Source organism: Leptonotus elevatus, chromosome 13, assembly GCF_054856555.1.
Source record: "Leptonotus elevatus isolate MCC_2025b chromosome 13, RoL_Lele_1.0, whole genome shotgun sequence".
NCBI classification, from domain to species: Eukaryota; Metazoa; Chordata; class Actinopteri; order Syngnathiformes; family Syngnathidae; genus Leptonotus; species Leptonotus elevatus.
The window spans coordinates 19,111,461-19,132,540 of NC_141251.1; the positions used below are offsets into that span (position 1 = coordinate 19,111,461).

The window sequence follows — 21,080 nt, forward strand, 5'->3', positions numbered from 1 at the left end:
AGGCCCGGGCCAAAGAGTGAACTGGGGGGGTTTGGACGTGTGAGCGTGTGTGTGTGTGTGTGAGGAGGAGGAGGTGTTGCTATGAAAACAGCCACAAGGACAGAGTGAACATGATCAAAGGCCTTTGCGATGCTCTGCAAACGCAACTCGAGGGCGGGATAGAAAAACAAAAGCAAAAAAATAATAAAAATCATTAAAAAGAAAGAGCGTCAAACAAGACAGTCAATTTCAACAAGAAGGAAGAATAAAAATGTGTTCAAAGTGAAGCCATGGGAGCCGCGTGGGCCTTGACTGCAGCCAGATAAATCAAGAAAAGCTGATGAGGAGCAGGGCGGCGGAGCGTGGGGACGGACGCACGGACGGACGGGCAGACGGCTAGCGGAGGACAAAGGCTCATCTTACCCAGCTCTGTTATCATTTGTATGTTGGTCCCACTTTTTTTTTCCTGACTGAGTGAAAGCGATGGCAGCGGTTTGCCCGGCTTATCTAATGGTGACGAGGCAGTGCAGAGAGGGGAGAGATGGCGTCGTTATTGAAACACTTTTCACAAGACGACATTAAAGGCATCTCACTGTCTCCGACGCCAACAGTCGTCTTGCTAATGGCCGGCCGGCGTCCGAATATAAAGCAGCTTGGATCTAAGAACTATTGGAGGGCTAAAAGTGGCAGTCAAAGGGCTATACAAGGCCCTACTTGGTCTGCACATGGCTCAGGCATGTCCACAAGTTCATTCATGGGCCAGAACATACAGTAAAGTACACTTGCACAATCTAGTGATTAAGTCATTTTACAACAATACTTAACTACATTCATCATTTCTTATGTACCCGATGAAATAGTGAAGCCCATAACACTGTGGCCACAATGTACAAAAGCTTACGTACATACGTTGCGCACCAGGTACAGTTAGTGAATTAGGGCCCGGAGTCTCTTAAAAATATCCACATGCCGTTAGGTTTGTTTGAATAATGTTTACACTGTAGTAAAGACGCTTCAGTATAGGACAGGGGTCAGAAACCTTTACTGCCTATAGAGCCATTTTGGGCCAAATAAAACATTTGAACATTGTGTGTTAGTCTTAAGTACTGAGGGCCCAAGAGTTAATTTTGAAAATTTTTGCTGTCTTTTTTGCTACCAATTTTCTGACATTTTGGACAATTTTGTGGCCATTTTATGGTCATTTTCAAGATATCTTCTGTTTTTTTGGATACTTTTTGAATGTTTTCTTGTTTGCTTTTTTTTTATTTTTTTTATTAAATTGTCTGACATTTTTGGCAATTTTATGGACATTTTATGATAATTTTTTTGCGTTACTTCTTCCTTTTTGGACATTTTGAGTTTTTATTTTTTTATTTTTACATATATAGGCTATTAATGAATAAATATGTGAAAAAATATATTAATTACTACAATTATTTTTTGGGATATTCACAAGGAGCCAAAGGAGAGGGACATGTGGCTCCAGAACCACAGCTCATTCAAGCAAGTGTACTTAATAAAGTGTCTTTTCCTGTAAACTCTCTAATTAAAGGATGTTGCAGAGCTTTAACTTTTGCTGTGTGCAGCGGCGAGGAAGTGGGCGATGCTGACACGGAGAGAATGGCGCTTTGGCGATCACGTGTGCGGTCAAATGGGAGAACCTCTCTGCAGGTAATGGCCGGCCCGGTTACAAGTAACATTAGGAACAGCTCCTTTTTTTTGCTGGCCTTCTCTTAGCTTGCTCTCATGCTCCATTGCTCCCTAATTGGGTCAGGGGAGACAGAGCAGGCAGTCTCTGGTGCTTCCCAAGACCCCTCGGAGATCTGAAAGTTTCATGAGTCCCGAGCACCAGTGGGAATACAGCCACTGCCATTGTTATTAATAAATGGACCCATTTTGCAACCAAGGCAGTTTTCACCCCCTTCGCTCTTTTTTTCTACCACCCTTCTCTTCCCTTCCCTCCTGTCAGGCTGAGTTGCTCTTGTGCATTAGTGGACAAATTGCAGAGGATGTGGTGGCGGTCCTTTAAAAAATGTGTTTGAATCATTCACGGTAGAGTTAGTCTGTACTGTTAAATTAGCACTGCAAGACTTAACAATTGATACGTACAAACATTTGTGTTAGGCGAAGCAAAACCACAACAGTGAAGTGAACCAAAATTCCATTTGATCTTGAGTTGGAACTTTTGGTAGCGGAATGATATCTTGTGTTTGCATTCAAGCACAAAGACAAAAATGTGAATGTGGGGGTTTGTGTTAGGTTTCGGAATCCATTTTGAAAAAGTGAGATGCGTTTACTTTGCAGACACTCATTCTGCGATCATGACTATTTTTAAGTTTTTCCATTTAATACACAGCAATTAACGAGTAAAGTGACATTCAAGGTGTCGCTGTCCAATGAAAAACTTGTCACTTCAAATGTTCATGCTTTCATTTTTATCCAAAACACAACATAAATAATGTTCATCGTGTTTCCGATAAAAAGAAAAAACTCACAAAAATTGGACTTACACGCTTTTTGTTGGGCAGCGACGATAATTTGTTGGCAGTTACACTGGAGGTGAATTTTACCTAATTCTGTGATGATGGGGATGTTGGATCCGGTGGTGACGGAAGCCTGACGCACGAAGCCATGTACTGGACTGCTGTCTGGAGATGACCTGTCCATTCCAGGAGGCGTGAAACCTGCACATGACAACATATTATTGGAAAAGCTCAGTGAAGAATAAAGTTTGGTGTCTAAACATCTTTTTTGGTGGACAAATACGTCTCAACAACTTGGAGACAACTTATAATTAAGTTTATAATTATCACAAAATTCATGCTAAATTCTGTTAGCCCGTCTATAGTGTTTCATAATATACGTTCAAGCTAGCAGATGAAATTATATATTCTTTAGTTGAACATTTTGATATTTACATATACAATTATTTCAGATTTGCAGTTTCTAACTTCAACTGGGAGTGACAAACATCATGAAGCAAGCATACCGTCACCCTCTTAAAATAATTGCTAGTCATATTTTGCCCAAAATTATTATTTTTGCCTAAATCATCTCCTCATGATGCAAATGGTTCATTTTTTTGGGGGTGTTTCCTGAAAAAATTACTTATTTTAAGAAGGCCAAGCAAAACCACAACAGTGAAGTGAACCAAAATTCCATTTGATCTTGAGTTGGAACTTTAGCGGAATGATATCTTGTGTTTGCCGGCATTCAAGCACAAAGACAAAAATGTGAATGTGGGGGTTTGTGTTAGGTTTCGGAATCCATTTTGAAAAAGTGAGATGCGTTTACTTTGCAGACACTCATTCTGCGATCATGACTATTTTAAAGTTTTTCCATTTAATACACAGCAATTAACGAGTAAAGTGACATTCAAGGTGTCGCTGTCCAATGAAAAACTTGTCACTTCAAATGTTCTCCAAATAAGAAGCAATACATTGCTTCTTATTTGGAGAACTGTTAGCTAGACTCTAGAACAGGGATGGCAAGATCGAGGGCCGGAGTCCTGCAGGTTTGGGATATTTCCCTTCTTCAACACAGCTGATTCATTATCAGCTCATCAGCAAGCTCTGCATACGCCTGATAACAATCCTGTTAACTCATTCACTGCCATTGACGTCTATAAATGACAAAAATCATTTTAACTATTTCTATTAGTTTGAAAAAAAAATCCACTTTTGTTAACAAGAGTATGAAAACCTAGAATTGTTTTTAAATAATCTTTAAAAAACAAAAAAACAAAAAAAGATTATTAAAAATTAGGGACATCAGGCAATTAAATGTTTTAATTGTAATTAATCGCATGACTTAACTCACGATTAATCACAAATTTTATATCTGTTCTAAATGTACAATAATTGTTTTTCTAGGTTTTCATACTCTTAACAAAAGAAGAAACAAATAAAAAAAGAAAAAAAGAAAAAAGAAAAAAAAACAACAACAAAAAAACAAAAACAAATTTTAAACTAATAGACATAGTTAAAATGATTTTTTACGTTTATAGCTGTCAATGGCAGTGAATGAGTTAATTGGAATTGACTGCTGTTCGAGTAGGGAAACCTCTAAAACCTGCAGGACTCCGGCCCTCGAGGACCACATTTTGCCGCCCCTGCTCTAGAACGTAAGTCGTATGAATAGTTGCTAAAAAAAAGAAGAAGTGTATTTTAATGTGTTTAAAGTATATGCAAGGTGTATTTTCTATAAGGTCTCTCTTTAATCTGAATTTGCAATCTTTTGGTTTTATTTTACTATACAGTAGGAAACTCTTAACATTTAAACTTTTTTTTTTTTACTTTCAACATCTTTTAATTCTTCTAAAGATGTTTTAGGGTATAAATGAATTGACTTTACATTATTCTATGTTTTGAACTTAGAATGACTTAGGTCAACTAACATTACGTCAACTTTGGAAGTTCCACTGTAGAGCAAACATCATAAAACATGGATGAGAGTATTGACAGCATTACACGTAGTGCATGTCAGCCAAATCAGCATGAAGTTGTTTGGCATCTTTCAAACATAGCGACAGTGACAAAGAAGAAGTGGCGGAAGATGACAGCAACCTAAAAAAGTGCAGCCGTGTGGATACAGTGCTTTTAGGGGTCAGCTAGGACATATTTAGCATTCATGGCCCTCCATCAGCAGCCCGGCATCAATTTTACATGTCCCTCATTTTGTAACAATAAAAGTGGGCGAAGTGGATAGCAGAAAACCTTTTATGGAAAATGGCGTGGATCGCGACGACAAGTGACAGCGGCGCAAATCCGCATGACTTCACATTTTTGCATTGCCTCAAAGTGACAAGTAAACACCTTAAATTGGTAATGCAAGATGCATAATGCATCAGCTGTGTTTTGACATCCATCATTAAGTGCTGACTACAGCAAAATGCCACCAGCCAGGAAATATACAATACATTCAGGTCACCGTTTTACCACCGCGCGTGTCTTCCCTGTCAAGACGCTCAATGAGACGCTTACATTACGAAAGAGAAAAGACCCACACAGTCGTCGGTGCAGCTTGGGTAATCATAAATCTTGTTATTCCAATTATTGCACTTGAACTGACACTCCAAGTCATCATGTTGACTTTTGTCCATGAAGGACAAAAGGACGACGTTATCCCTTTTCTATAGTCAACTTTATCTTCTCTCTCTCGTCGTTGTGAAGACTACGCTGCTGGCACTCGTTAACTACCACAACGAGTCAATGTCAGCGAGGGAAAAAGACAACATGCAACTTGATGCTGCTGCTGCTGCTGCTTTTAAAAGCTGTTACAAACCTTGGGATTGTGAGCTGGAACAACAAAGATTATGTCTATGTTGTGTCGTACAGAAAATCATACAGCATGTATTAACACCGCCACTAAAGTTGAATGAAGGCAACAAGCCACCTTTTGCCTTGCAAATAGAATCCAGAGAAGCGGCATATTTTACGCTTTTACACAGCAAACACATTTAGACGAGGGACCACGTCAGTGAAAGTAAAAAATACTTTGCCAGACAGTGACATTTGCTTTCAATGCAATACGCTGGAGTAGTCAGTTAAGTGTGAAACTTCAGATGGGGCCTTGTCAACATCTACGATTTACATTAACACTTTAACGGGTCTAAAATACACACTGGAAAATCTACTTAATCTTTCGCTAGTCTCTTTTACAAAGTGTTCCCGTTAATGCGCCATAATGGAATATGCAAAACTCAATGAAGGAAGCATATTGCAATTACATTTGTGCCTTGAAATATAATTTTAATTTGTTCCATGATCATGCTCTTAACTCAAATCTTTCCTCTCTAAAATCATCTTTCCCCCAATGAAATCAATGGAAACACCTAATAATCCATTCCAGCCTCTCCCCCAAAAAAGAAAAGAAAAAAAACCCCTAATTTTGTTGTTGTTTAATTGAGAAGTAGTACTTTATATTATCAATATACGGAAATGCTGTACATGGATGTCTTGCAACACCGCAACTGGCTCAGTGGGTAATACCACTGAATTTGGACATGGGGGTTGCGGTTCACATCCTGGTTAGGGCAAATGGCAATGCTAAATACCAATTCCCAGCCACTACCTGTCCGAAACATGGATACAAGTGGGCGGATAGTTTCTGTAAGGGCATCTGGTGTAAAAAATGTGCCAACATATCATGTGAGTGACTCGTTGTGGCTGTGGCGTCCCCTTCGCGGTGAAAACCCACTGTGATGAAAACCCACTGTGATTATTGAATGTCTAAATGTGTTGCTACAATGTTTGTGCTCAAATATCAGTAATTTAGGATTACAGTATATACAGTTATGTTAGCATTAAACTACTGGACTCAAGGCATTCTGTGTTTCATAGACAGTGTGTTGACGACGTTGCATTATTTTAGCTTGAGGCCTCTTATTTATAATAATACTGATAATAATAAGAATAATAATGCATCGGCTTTATATAGCGCTTTTCTAGACACTCAAAGATGCTTTACAATGGAATGGATACATTATTCATGCACTCACACATTCACACTGTGGTGGCAGTCAGTTACTTAAAGGGACTAAACCATGGTATTTTAAGCCGTTCCACAGTTAACTATATGCATATAATATGAAATCTTGCCTTTGACACAATCGCAATGTAATTTCTTATGAAATATGAGTTATTTTGGTGGCTATTTTTCTTACCCGGAAGTCAAACGCTCGGTTCAGTAAAACCCCGCCTCTCCCCCTGCGGCTGCCGCGCCCCTCTCATGACATCGTCCGAGCCGGCTGCGTCGCGCAACGGCCGCAAAACATACAAATAGGTTTTAAGCCGATTCTAAATTTCACAGGCTGCTCGATCTCTACGTTTGGTCCATCAATTCTTGAATAAACATTTGAAACAAAATGGGTCCTTGCTGCAATAAATCGTGGAAGAGGAGGGGAGCAGAGAAGTTAGAGTAAAGCAGGAGGAGCACCACAGCAGGCCACGAACCCGTGCCCTGTTGCTTATGGGGCAAGCACACTATCCACCACACCAACCATTCATTTAAATTTGCTAGCGCAAATGTTTAACTTGTAGTTTACACCAGTGTCAGCCAATGGATTTTAAGACAGCCAATTGTCATTTCATTGCACTTTGGCATTGCAAATGTGAAGAATAATTGATTTCTTTGAATTCATTTGGACAGAATATTTATTGATAAAGGCTACTTTTGTCATTATCCCATGGAGGGAGGTCTCAGAGAAAGTGGGCGTGCGTTTAGTCCGCAGAGGCGGTGAAGGGGTGGGGCCGAACACAATGAAATCAAACCGTGCCAACAGCTCATTTTCTCAGGTTGGGAGGGGCTGGTGCTCGGAGAGCAGAATAACCTAGAATTTCTCATACAGGGGCAAAGGGAGAAAAACACGACTTTGGTCATGTTTTTTGGTGAGGAATAAGCTTTTTAACATGGATAAAAGCTCCAAAAAGTTGATTTTTCATATTGCAGTTACTTTAAGTAGCGACAGCTGCCCTGGCAGGCTGACGGAAGCGTGGCTGCCAGGGTGCGCTTATGGCCCCGCCGACCACCACCAAACCTTTCATACACCATTGTGAGTAGCACTGGAGGAAGTGTGTGTGAAGTGCCCTGCCCAAGGCCACAACGACACATTACTTGGGGAGAGTAGGGATGGAACAGCCAACCTTCTGGTTACTGAACGACCGTCTCTACACCCTGAGCCATGGCCGTCATTTGAGGAATTCTTCACAATTTGCCAAAGTGCCGTTTTTTGTGAAGTTCACTCACATCTCAAGCATGCGCTCGCAAGTCAAGGCCAGAAATCGACAGAATGACAGATCACATCTTCAAAAATGTGTTTGTATCAAGACAACACCCATCGTACGATTCAAACTAGGGGTGGCAAACTCTGGGCAACTCACGATACGATACAATATGCGATACAAGGCGATTTGTGTCTTTCTTAAACACTAATGTCATGCAACATGTCAGTCAGTTACATAGTGAATTGTTTAATTTTAGAAACTGTGATGATTTTTTGTGCAACATTGCAAAAGTAAATAAATAAAATAACTTAAACATTAAATCCAATTAAATCAATATTAGTATTCCTCAGAAATTGTGTGCTTCAAAAAGTCGAACCATAAAATATGTTTAAAAATGTTACGTATGCAAAACTGAATCAGTTGCTGAACAGATAATAAATGTCTTACACAAGTAAAAGTAAGCTCATGAGTCTTCTTCACCTGAAGACTTCCATACATTTTCCCGCCACTCTTATGAGGCGTTCCCCCTAGCGACCTGCCAAGTAATTGCTCAATAAGTAATGAACAATGCAGCAGTTATAGTGGCTGTATATTAACTACAAATATCGCGGTACTTGAGTAGGCGTTTCAATAATCTATCGGGAGAGAAAGTATTACGATTTATCGCGATATCGATATATCGTCACAGTCTTAATTCAGACAGTGACACAGCATAACAAAATTAGATGATTAGATGTTTGCCGAGCGTCATCAGCGTGTCAGAGTTTGGTGCGATGTATACAACCTGCTTTCAACACAAACTGAATCTCTAGTGTGAAACTTCACACTCCTGCAATGGCATCAAATCAATTACTTTCAACTGTCTTTGTGAAAGACCATTCAGTGAAAAAAAGCAACCCCCCAAAAAATAAATAAAAATGCAGCTTCACAGTATCTAGCTGCCTACCTGTCCGTGGAGTGATTGTGTTTTTAATACACACAACATCTCCTGGAGGCTGGCGCTGCCTTCAAGTGTTCGGCAGCATGTTGCAAGAGTCAAGTGGGATCTGGCTTACGTAGCCCCCACCCCTCATCCCTGTAGCCCCCCGGGCACGGCGATGCTCTGTGGTTGACTACGGGCTACAGCCGCCGTGAGAAGCTCTCCCCCAGGAAAGACTTGTTTACTTATTCATTTGCGCCTATCTTGTTTTCTATTCCGCAGACGGCGCGTGAATGGGAGCGTCGCTGGGAGGAAGGAACCCCCCAAAGCGTTACTATGATACAACACAAGCGTCTGGGTATGTGTGTATTTCCTGATGTATGCATGAGTGCATGGCGCTAGTGTTCTCTAAAGTGAAGTATTTTTCACTGAAATGAGTGTTTGATATAAGACCCAATTATTGATGACAATGGGCCCCATCCATCGACCCTGGGAGAAGACACGGCAAGTGGGTTTTCCATATTGGGGTGGCTTCCTGCGAATAGTGCTCCCCAGAGTCGCCCCCTTGCTGATTTACCTCTTCTTATTGTTGCTCAGCCGCACGGCCATCGACGGCGCATCAGTCACTCAAGGCTGCAGGAATAACATTGGCATTCTCCTAAAACATGTGCAAGTGCTCGCCTCTAAAACCCTTCCACTTTGATTTGTACTTACAACTGTAGAACTAAATAGTCCCCAGCTTGAGCCACGTCGTCTTTCAAGCTAATCATAAAGTGTGCATTGACATTGACCATGCTCGCGGCCGCGCCATCCATTCAGGAAAACGGTGCTGTTTGCTCGTGACTAATAAGCGGCAGATAAGTGGCGCCGCACGCACGGTGATTTGTATTCGCCGCTTAATGTTGATGAGGCCTGATGGGAGGCCCAGGTCGCACGTTTGTCAGCGAACATCTACAATCTGTTCCAGACGATCCGCCAGACATGGGATACAACAACATCAAAAATGACACCAGCATGTTGATATCATTAAAAAGTATTAGCGGGGAGTTTTAGCAGCTTGTAATTATCAGCGAACAAGACTGGGTCGATTAGAAAATGATCGCGTGAACACTCTTAAAGGGATACTTGACACTTTGAGAAATTTTTAACAGTAAGAAGATCATATTTTGTCTATAATTAATGTGATAATAGTGATATAATTAATACATTTAATAACTAATTTGACCACTTACTGAAGATGACATCACCTGTGCTGAGGAAGTAGGTAACAACCAATCATGGCAATAATATGTTATATGTAATGTCACATGACATTCTAATTAATATTACATTTGTGGAATATGAGTTATGAAGCAAAATCCATCCGTTTTTATCCATCTCAGGGGGCGGCCATTTTCCCACTTGCTGTCGACTGAAGATGACATCAATATTGCTCAGGGCTCAGGCAATGACCAATCACAGCTCACCTGTTTTCTGAAGCTGAGCTGTGATTGGTTGCAATATTAACTGGAATACCATATTTAGACCAGTGGGAATGCATAGAACATATTATTGTAAAATAAAAGTGGGGGGTTAACTTCCCCTTTAAGTACTGGTACACTTTATTTATATTACCTTGTTGAAAAATCTATTTTGATCAATTTATCAAATAGTTTTGTTATATTCGAGAATCTGCACAATGCTTCTAACAACTTGCAGGCCAGCATAAGCGGTAGCTTTTAAAACCGAGCAAATTATCACTTGAAGTTTAAGAAGAAAGGAACCAAACCAAAATAGTTATTAATTTACTCATGTAATGTAAAGACAGTAATGATATACTTAGAAAGTGATTACTGAATAATACAACGACGTATTGCTGGAATTCTAGTTCACCTTCAGAGTCCGTGTGAGCCGAGTCAAGTGTCACACACAAAAAAATCTGATGATACTTAAAAATGGGAAAGGCATCAAATGGACCTTTTCTAACTCATCCCTGATTGATTTTTCATTTAAACAATGTGATTCTTAAAGTGCCTAAAAATACAGTCATGGTGACTGTCATCCTCCATTTCCCCCAATTCTTCCATTTAGTTTTTTAAACCTTCGACTTCCCTTCTTTCAACAACCTGTCCCCTTGGGGGCAGCAGTACAGCCAGAGTCTGAGAGGACTCTTGCTTACCTTGGGAATTAGCCTGCAAGACCCCAATGCTGTCATCAAACTGCATAGACTTGATGTTGAGTGACGCCAAGATGCATTCTTTATCTTGCAGCGAGACATCCTCGATATTGTTCTGATTGGCTGACAGTATTACGCACATGTCGCAGAGGTTGATGTTGACAGCCCTTAAATCTGCCCGACTTAATGGCGTACCCTTTGGGGTGAGGTGGGAACACAGAGGGAGGCAGAGCAAGAAAGAGAGAGAGAAACAAATTGAAGAAGTGAGCAATAGCATTGTGCACACGTTTTGAAGTGAAGACATTTCATTGATGCAGCTGCGTCATCAAGTAGACCAGACCTAACGAGCGCAGAGTGTTGTGGATCAGAACAATTCTTCAATTAAATTGTATGGCGTCCGTGTGAATGGAGCATTAAGAAGCCACTGCTCCATCTGAGATACTCACAGGTAAGATGGAGACTTTGGGGAAGTTGTGTAGCGTCTCCCATTCTCGCCGCAGATAGTCCAGCGAGCCCACAAAAACGATGGGCTTGAGTTCATGATAATGGAAGTTGCTGGCTCTTAAAGGCATCACCAAGTTTCGCAGCCCCACTAAAGCGGACGTGACATCCCCAAATATACAGACCACCACATGGCCGCTCAGCACCGTCATGGAGGCTTCACTGCGAGTCTACAGACACAAGAGGGACGGGGGGAAAGCACAGAAGAAATAATGAGATGGTGCATGTGCTGTGAATGGAAAAAGTGGGAATTTAACATCAAAATAACAGTTTTGATTACCAATAATAATAATGTCATACTCGGATTGTTGACCAAGAGCAGCTGACTCATAGTCAGCTGCTGATGAACGCAGTTTGTAAGACTTTAGGCAAGTTGGGTAAATATGAGAAGGACCTTAACTAAAAGCACAAGAATAGTAATAAAATATGATATTGTAATTGGTAAAGCCGTGCAAAGAAGAGTAGCTACATGATTTAAATAATATATATATATATATATAATTTTTTTTTAAAGGCTTCTGCTCTATTCGCACAAATTTACCTTCAAGCCTTCAACAATAATTAAAATAAGTAAAATCAAGGATTATTGAGTTTGAAGGATAAAAAAAAACATGTTACTGCCATGGCATTTATTTATTTAACTGCAGAAGTTATGAGTCTATTCGAGAGGAGGCACTGTATTCTAGAACATGTTTGACGGGCAATGTCACTTGCGTGTTCTATTTATGTGCTCATTTAGTTTTGCTTCCTATCAATAATGCAGTGCAGTTGGAGGGGGAATTCATTGTTGACTAATTATGTTTTCTCATCTGATAGATACACCTGCCTGTAAAATGTTGTAGTTTTAGTATGTAGTAGTATGTATTTATGCGAGATAGAAGGTAACAAAATGTCCCACAACATATGTATTGAAGTGAATGATGCACATGGCCTCCATTCCAGAAAACATTACTATTTGAGGAAATATGGTAATTTTGTATTTTCTTCAATAATCACCAACTGTTAGCTAGTGTTTTTTCAAAGAGAATTGCAATTCATTATTTAAATTGAGCAGCACTTATTCCAAAGGCAGGCCCCTCAAAGTCAATAAATATCTACTGGTGAAGGTACATGAGGCAAATTATTGTGGTCTTTGTGACGACACAAATGATTGATGGGTCCACCTAAACGCTTGCAAACTGCCCAGTTGCAGAGACATCGCCTCAAAGGCATGCGTGGACGACTGCAACGCTGTTCACTTCAGCCTTTATGCAGATATATAAAGAAAACCATAAACTCACCTTGAAGCAGAGAGGCAGAGAAATAAATGTCAATACATATTAGTATGTGATCGATGACTTGTGAAGGAAGGGAAACTCCTGTGGATACTTACTTTACAGTAGTTTCTCAAATATTTTGTATGTTTTTTTGGCTTCCATTTTACAGCACAGAGTGATAAAACTGAGCTCCACTCACCAGTATGACTTTTTCGATGTCTTTTGACGGGGACCAGTGAAACATTCCGGTGGAGTCATACCTCTTCACATTCATGTCCATGTTTTCCATTTGTTCGTTGCCAGGTATTAGAAGAGGGTCGTGTCTACTGCAAAACAACAACAGATTCATGCAAAAACATTATGTAGAGGATTTGCATAACGTCTTCAAAACTATGCCTAAAACGTTCCATTTTAAACAAAAAATGTATCTAACACAAAATTGTTCCAAAACTAGGGGATACAAAAACAAATTGTTCCGATTTTACATCATTCACACGCATAATAATTCAGTCAGATGGATTTAATCTCACTTCCTATGTTGCTCACAATCTCTGGTCACTTTAAATGATTACTTAACAGGAAGTCAGACTCTTGCTCCACCCCTCACTAAGATTTGAAATTGGCGCTCAAAGTGGGTGTTGCGTTGGGTTGCGAATGGGGAAGAGGGTTGGGCGTGGTTTGGCTGTGATTAACAACAGCAACTCGGTAAGAAGCCGTTTAAGGAGGCGTGTACGAGAATGAGCCGGTGGGTGGCGGGGGCGACTATGTCATGCAAAACAAGTGACGAAGTACGTATCGTTTTGTGTAATGAGAGAACAGCCACATTGTGTTTATCTCAGTGTTTGACCTTAAGATGGCACCAAACACACGTTTTTTTGCCCCAAATTCAAGCTTTAAACAAACATGTACTAAAATGTAAAAAAATAATGACCAGGACATGTAGATAGCATTTGTAGACACCAGATCATACAGTTTATCAGCAAAAAAAAAAGTTGAATAATTGTTGAGTTATTCTTTAAATTGCATACAACAATCATCGTATTATAATTATTGAAAATTATTAGGAGTGTTCGGCGAATTAATTGTAATTAATCGTAAGTTTTCATACTGTTGTTAACATAAAAGTGGAAACATTTTTAAACTAATAGAAATATGGCTGCATATTTTAGTCATTGATACAGCAATTTCAAAATAATACATAAAATGTAGTTAAAATTAAAAAGATGTTTTGTGCTGTAAAAACAAGTGTAATATTGATTCGTGTTGAGGTCACTTCTCTGCCACTCGATGGCATAATTGTATTTGTAAGACGTTAGTGACAGCTCAGTGCATTTTATCTTTTTATATTAAGAACTATCTAATCTTTAAGATGAAGTAACTTGTGAAATTCTGCAATTTTTTTTATTGTATATTCTCCAGAAATATATGCATTATTATTAAATATGTTACTGCAAAATTTTGACGTGGACGTGTCTGTTGTGTTGCGACTGGAATTCTCCCAGTACAGGCTATCCCAGTAAGGGGCGGTCATTAATCGTGTATTAACAAAATTGGTGGTGTTAAAGGAACTTTATATTAACTCAAAATTAACGCGCTAATTTTGACACCCCTAAAAACTATTGAAATTATTTTCACGTTGTTTTTGCTTGATGACGCTACATCATTTGCACAGTTGTCATTATTCAGTACTACAGCACCAATGGCACACTTTTCCTAAAATGTCCTAAATGTTGTTTGTTGTTGCTAGTTTTGCAATACTTTAGTACTACTCCAGTATTACTTGTAATACTAGTATTACTACAAGAGACACATTTCTTGTGTGTTTGTACATGCTTGACTAATAAAGATGATTCTTATTCTGATGTTCTTGGTGGCTTATAAGGGGGAAAATTGCTGTGATCTATTTATCAGCGTTCGATTCTTTATTTCTTTTGTTGCAATACTGCCTCGGCGACAGCGTTTCTCAGCGCAGACACGCAATTTCTGAGAGAATTGCAATTTCTACTTCTGGTCCTTGATGTCAAGTCATCAGGAAGCTCAAAGGCGCAGGCAGACGCTCGCTCGCTCGCAGCGGCAGCGAGACTTGAACGTTACAGACTGACACGCCGCACAACACAGCGCCAATTACCAGCTTTTAGCCTCTTTTTCCAGCTCCTGACGCCACGCCGTGCAAACAGTAAAAGGTGCCAACAGGCTCCCACTTTAAATATTTCAAGCCTTTGCCCAATCAAATTCCGCCTCCCCAACTGACGGCCATGAATGTTTCAGCAGCGTGTCACGAGCAAGCGGGCTAATCCACAGCAGTGGGGCGTTGAGTTTTATCCAGTGTAACACTGACCATGAAAGGGTTTCTGTCAGTCCCGCTTTAACGCCGCTCCTGCTCTTGCGCTTATTCTACAAGACGTCTTCTCACAGTTGCTACAAAGGCAATGCGGACATTTTGATCCACAACACTGACTCGAGATATAGAGCAGAAACAAGCAGCACAGTTCTTCCACATAATAATACTCAAGCTTTTTTTATTTACTGATTGAATTCAGGGTATTTGCAAGTTTAACACTTGGAAATCATCCAAGGAACATTTGGCGTCAATTAGTTTAGTTAATTTAGTGTTTAATTTTCTTGAATTTGATTAGGTTTAATTTGCAAGAGAATATTTATAGGTAAAAAAGTTTTGAATTTTCATCTGTCTTCTTTAAATTAGCCAAAAATGACAAAAAAGAAGCCACTAAAAAATGACGATTAAAAAAAAGTGTTCCCCAGCATACTCATAGATCCTAACCTGTTTTTTTTTTTTTTTTATGAAAAAGGTATTGTCATTGTGCTCAGGTCAAAGTGTCATCTAATACAAAAGTATTCATTTGGTGCCATCTTGTGGTGTTTTGGCATCAAGGAACTATATTGAGGTGATTTGAGGCACTTCATGTAGTGCTTTGCCGCCATCTTGTAGCATCTATAAGCAATTATAAAACTTTTTTTGGGAAGGGGAGTTAGTTGCGGATTTTTCATTATTTGTGGCAAAGATCGGTCCCTATCGCTCTCAAATAGCCGGTGAATACAATTCTTTATGTTAAGATTCCAATTTGGACAATTTGATTTACATTTTTCTTTAAAATGATCTGTCATTTTTTAATTAGAGGCGGCTGACTGATTAGCATGTTTGCCTCCCAGCGCAGAGGACGTGAGATCGAGTCCAGGCTTTGGCTTTCCTGGGTGGAGTTTGCATGTTCTCCCCGTGCCTTTGTCGGTTTCCTCCCACATTCGGAAAAACATGCATGGTAGGTTAATCGAAGTGTCTAAATTGTCCCTAGGTGTGATTGTGAGTGTGTATGGTGGTTGTTCATATTAATTTCAACACATTTTGTAACAAGTACTAAGATGTATTGGGTTAAGAGCTCAGTATAATTAAGTAAAGTTAAATAGAAAAAGTTAATACAATTACTATTTGTTTCAAATTGGTAATCATTTCATATTATTAAGATTGACTAAATAGGCAATGGCTATGACTTAATTACAATAACTACATCTTACTACATTACCATAACAAACTTTATAATTACGTTTGGTAAGAGTTACTTAATATTTTCCTACATGTAATCTTTATGTGGCATGTAAATGTTACTTAATTCTGGTGAGTGTGATATACTTGATATTGAGCAGTAGAATTTACTTAACTGAAGTGAGTTATTTTTTAATTAATCTTACAAGTTGGTGTTTACAGTGATTGTGCAGTACCTATAGCAATTTCATAGACTAATGATGCTATTTATATAGTTGCGGTAGAGAGTTGGGAGGGGTGCAAAATATTTTCTTCCTCTTGAGGGGGCGTAACAAAAAATTATTGAGTAGCGCTGGGATAGTGGTATGTATGTAAAATAAAGTTGGCATGCATGTGTGTATCTGTCATAAGGTAAATCAATAATAAAGGGTTAAAATCTCCCAAACACAATGAATATTTGATCATGTATATTTCAGGCTCAATTCATTCAGTATTCATCTGTAAGTATTGAATCCAATGGGGAAGTGAAGACAGATACATTTGAAACATATAGGGAAAAACAGCTCGGGAATTTGACATACATCTCTCTCAAATCATCACTCTCTCTATCATCCATCAGCGCTGTCATTCACTGACAAGGCTTTGATGGCGATGCCGCCTTCACTTTACATTTGGGCTTCAGACAAATAGCAGAAAAATAAGGGGGAAAAAACTATCAATTAGCCACCCGCCTCTCTGCTTCCCTCTATCAGTTAGTGCAGGTGATAATAACACTGACAGCATTTAGTGTTTTTACACTCAGCCTAAATCTTTCATTCGGAGCCGCGTGTTGCGCCAATCAACCTCCGCCGCGGCGCCGCCGTCACTTCAATCTGCTCGGCATCGCTCGCCTCCTCACTGGGGCCGACTGGCGCATGCCTCCACCTCCCTCTCTTCGCTCGCTCTCTTCCTGTGTGTCAAGACAGCTATCTTTCACGCAGCTATCAGCGCCGTGACTGGCAGCCTGTCACTGACGCCGCACACCTCCTCATCCTCCCCTCTGCCTTCTCCCTGCCTTGGCTTGAACCTTCTGCCAGGCTCAGGCAGAGCAGACAGCGGTGCCACGCCCAGGGGATATCGCTTCGAGATGACACCGTTTTTGTCATTTGGATGTGCGGCGTCACTCACGGGACCGTCACAAAGGTTGGCGAAGACGCTGTTAATGCAGCGGTGACAAATGCACACCTCGTTAGTGAGGTGAGGCTCGGGATAGGCTGCTGGGAAATGAATAACAGCGACATGGCCAGGTCAACTCAATTGTGACGAATTGATGTTTTTGAATATGATTGGCAGGTGAGTTGTGTCCAATCCATCCATCAATTTTCTATACCACTACTTTAAATTAGGACTTGTGCCAAAGAGGTTCAGTGTTCAGAAAGTTTTGATGATAAAGTTACGATAAACTAAAACTGCAAGATTCTTATGAGGGATGTTCCATACCACTTTTTTTCAGACTGATAGCAGTACGAATACTCAACTCTTCAGCATTCAGCAGTTATTGATTGTAAAACAGCCACAGGAGGTCAGCCGAAACTGATTACTGATACTGGTATCGACCTGATACCGATACTGGGTATCAGTACTGCTTATAAATGTTTGAAACTCATGAAAGTTTCCATGTGGGCTGTTCAGGTTTGACAAGGAAAAGTGCTTGAATTTTGTGCTTTTGGACTTGAAAAGATCCGTAGAAAAGCACACAATGTATTTGTGGGTGAAAAAAACTACTTGAGTTTTGGACAGAGTGCTAACAATTCAAATCAGTCTATTACATTGGGAAAGAGATGGAAAGTGCTTGAGTGTTCATGTTTTGTTTTGTTTGAATGCTCCTGTAGAGTTTTTAATGTTAGTGCTAGAATTGTCATGTTGTGCTTGGTATGTGTGAAAATGTATTGAATTTTGGACAGCGTTTAGACATCCTACCATGTTACTTTTAATGTTTTGTATGCTCATGTTGTGTTTTTTTGTTTGTTTTGACAGTTACTTAAAGTTTATGTTGTGTTTTTAGATTGAAAAAGTGTTTCATGTGGTGTGGTTTTTTAGCTCTAAAAATTGCTTGGTGTTTAGACAAAATGCTTAAAATTTGAAGTGTTCTATTATTCTTCAACCAACTATCCCCATGTTCCCATTGCCAAATCCAAACCAATTTTTTGTTTTATTCCGATTATATCGAGATAGAGTTTATCTGGTCAGAAGAGCAGACAAGCACATCTTCAGACCGGGCATAGCAACTATGCATATAGTTCATAGTATAGCACTCACATTGATGCAGATGCAGAAAATCCAAACTATTCACTTTCAAATGGGAGCTAGGACATAAAAGCTTTAGGATCCGTATTAGGTTCCAAATCTGATCCACTTGCAGTATGAATAAGAGACTGATCCAAATTAAGATTGTCTGGCCATAGAGAAATATGGTATCATTCTTTTTGCCCTAAGTCCTTGTGTGATGAATCAATTTTGATTGTTTTTCAGTATTTCACGGGGGAAGAATTTATATAGGACAAGTATTTCCTTTATAGTATGCCCCCACCCCATGAGTGTCTTCCCCCTCCCTCCGTTCTTCAGCATGTATTTCAAACAGTTGAGTTATTCCAGTGAACCACTCTGCAGTCACAAACTGGGGATGGGTTTGCCGCTCCCCCAATGCCTCCCTGGCAGACTACGAAGGCAGCCTGGCGCTTTGAAAATTTTCCCCATCATGCAAACTGACAAAGGCGTGCTTTTCAAAAGCCCACAGCCAATCTGTTGATCATTATTTATTTACAAAGGCCTCCGGGCGGCGAGTCCTGTAAAAACCATACTCGCTACGTATGCTGGCCCTCTCGCTGCTTCGCACCACCACTCCCTCCTCTTTCCTTGCTTGTAGAATAAAGCATCCCTAAGGCTACCTCAAACAATCACTTTTCATTGTGCATAAAACCCACCTTGTAAAGCACAACTGTTTAATATAAATGCCGTTGTATGTTGACAGGGGCAGCTGAGGGAAAGGGGGGTGATTGGGCTGTGATGGGTAATTTGATGTTGTGCTGTGGGCTAAGACTCTGAGAAAACATCTACACCTATAACAGAGGACCTGTCATGGCAGTACCCAAGAGCCTTCAGAACACCGAACATCCCTAAAGCAGAGAAAACTTTAACGCTGCTTTGAAGCCGCTTCCAAACTGAGAAAGTAACTTGCGCAAATGATTATCGCTGCGAGATCAAAGCCAAGAGGCATATCATATATTACGTGGCAAAAGGGGACCATCTTTAAAGCCAAAAAGGAAGAGGAATAAAAGGGTTTAGTGCTGAAATTTAGGCAAACGAAACAAACTTGGCTGGAAAGCTGCCAGGCTAAACTTGTTTTTGTAGCATACTTCTCCCTCTGAGCAAGGGCATCTCAAACGATACTGTTGACTGAAGGCTACAACTCTTGTGTTTGCCTAATGGTTTTGGCAAGTGCGGCGGCTTATTAAGTGCTTGTTTAATGGAGAATTGAGGGGGAGGCCCACAAGTACGCTAGATAAAAACACACGCACACAAAAAAAAAAAACATATAGATGTGGATGCTGCCTAAGGGAGGAAGACCTACAAAACCACTTGCTCCAAACTCAAATGTAAGAAAAATGAAGTGCAAATTAATATAAAGTAGGGTATAACTTGTATAACAATGTCTGTTGTTGTAGGACCTTACCCAAGTAGTGTAAAACTTTTTTATCGTTAGAGAAGTGAGAAATATATATGGATGATCTTGCACGTATTTGGCAAGTGTCCCTATGGTTACAAATGTGGTAAAAATAAATGATTGTCTTATGTGTTAGGCCGGGGGGCATTTATTTACTTAGCTGCTATTAGTAAGGACACAATATTATACAGATTTTTTTCATCAATAACGTAAGTGAGTGAAAGCAAAATGAAAAGGACTACTGGAACTATTCTGTGGCATTGTTATATAAACAGTGACACACAGTCTACTAGATTGTCACTCACAATTGCCAACTCCACATAACGGAAGATCAATTCACTATTTAAATCTTACTATAATTAATCTGAGAGGCATGCTTCAATAGGTGCTGCTGTTTGGGCAACCAACAAACAAATGGGCTCTGCAGTTAACGTTTGAAGAATTGTGTGTTTGAATGATAATATCAATAAATTGAAGATATTACACTTTGACTGCTTACAACATGCAGCATCATTTTGCAAGGAGGTTCTATTTGAGAGAGGTTTTTATTTGTCTAAAATTGTACCACATCCTGTCAAAAGTCAGACCTTCAGAATAAAAGTATACAGCATAATAACAGTTTCAACAAACAAAATAGTTTGTGTAAATAAATAAACAACACCATACGGTTAAATAAATGATAAGAAACTGATAATATAATTGTATGCTTTTATTTTGAATGATTGATTTTTAACAGGATGTTACACTGATGTTTCTCCAACTTGTCACCGTGCAGATCGGGAGGCTTGTAAATGGAACTTCCATTGTGGAATATTCCTTGCTGTTTGCTGAATCATTTTTATATAACACAACAGAACATTTCAAATTGCAGATATTTAACAAAAAATAGGGGTGGGGGAGATTATGGAATTCAATAAAGAACTGGGAAATAAGAGTATTCAATACAGGTAAAAGTAATGATAGCTTTTCATTTACCGTTTTAAGTCAGCCGTCAATAATATTTATTTCACAATAAAGATGTAGTTATTCTGTTTAAAAAGTATTTTGCTTAATATTTTTGGTTGTTTGGAACAGATTAATTGGAATTACATTATTTCATATGGGAAATATTGCTTTGAATTTCATTTGAATTGATTTGAGTCAGACATTTTGGAACATATTGATCACGAAAACTGAGATACCACTCTGGATTTTATTTATTTGTAGAAGGAAAATTTACACCATTTGACTGTGATTCTGAGCATGTTATCTATGTAAATGCAGACTTTTGTATTGGGTCTTATTCAATTGTCCAGAGTGTATTTGGCAGTTGTACTTAATAAATACTGACAAATGTGTCAAATG

General features: G+C 39.4%; 1 protein-coding gene across 26 annotated transcripts in view; it reads right to left on the reverse strand.

The window, feature by feature from the left end:
• Nucleotides 1–21,080, reverse strand: part of kcnma1a (potassium large conductance calcium-activated channel, subfamily M, alpha member 1a) — a 188,352-nt gene that overhangs the window by 15,385 nt on the left and 151,887 nt on the right. For 16 of the 26 annotated variants that reach the window (XM_086092815.1, XM_086092804.1, XM_086092813.1 and 13 more), the window contains 5 exons: nt 12,734–12,860; nt 11,224–11,448; nt 10,781–10,973; nt 2,550–2,663; nt 403–486 (listed from right to left, as the gene is read on the reverse strand). In XM_086092815.1, the coding sequence (XP_085948941.1) occupies nt 403–486; nt 2,550–2,663; nt 10,781–10,973; nt 11,224–11,448; nt 12,734–12,860 (743 nt within the window). The remainder of the gene's footprint in view (nt 1–402; nt 487–2,549; nt 2,664–10,780; nt 10,974–11,223; nt 11,449–12,733; nt 12,861–21,080) is intronic. The other 10 variants (XM_086092826.1, XM_086092825.1, XM_086092821.1 and 7 more) reach the window with 1 other exon arrangement.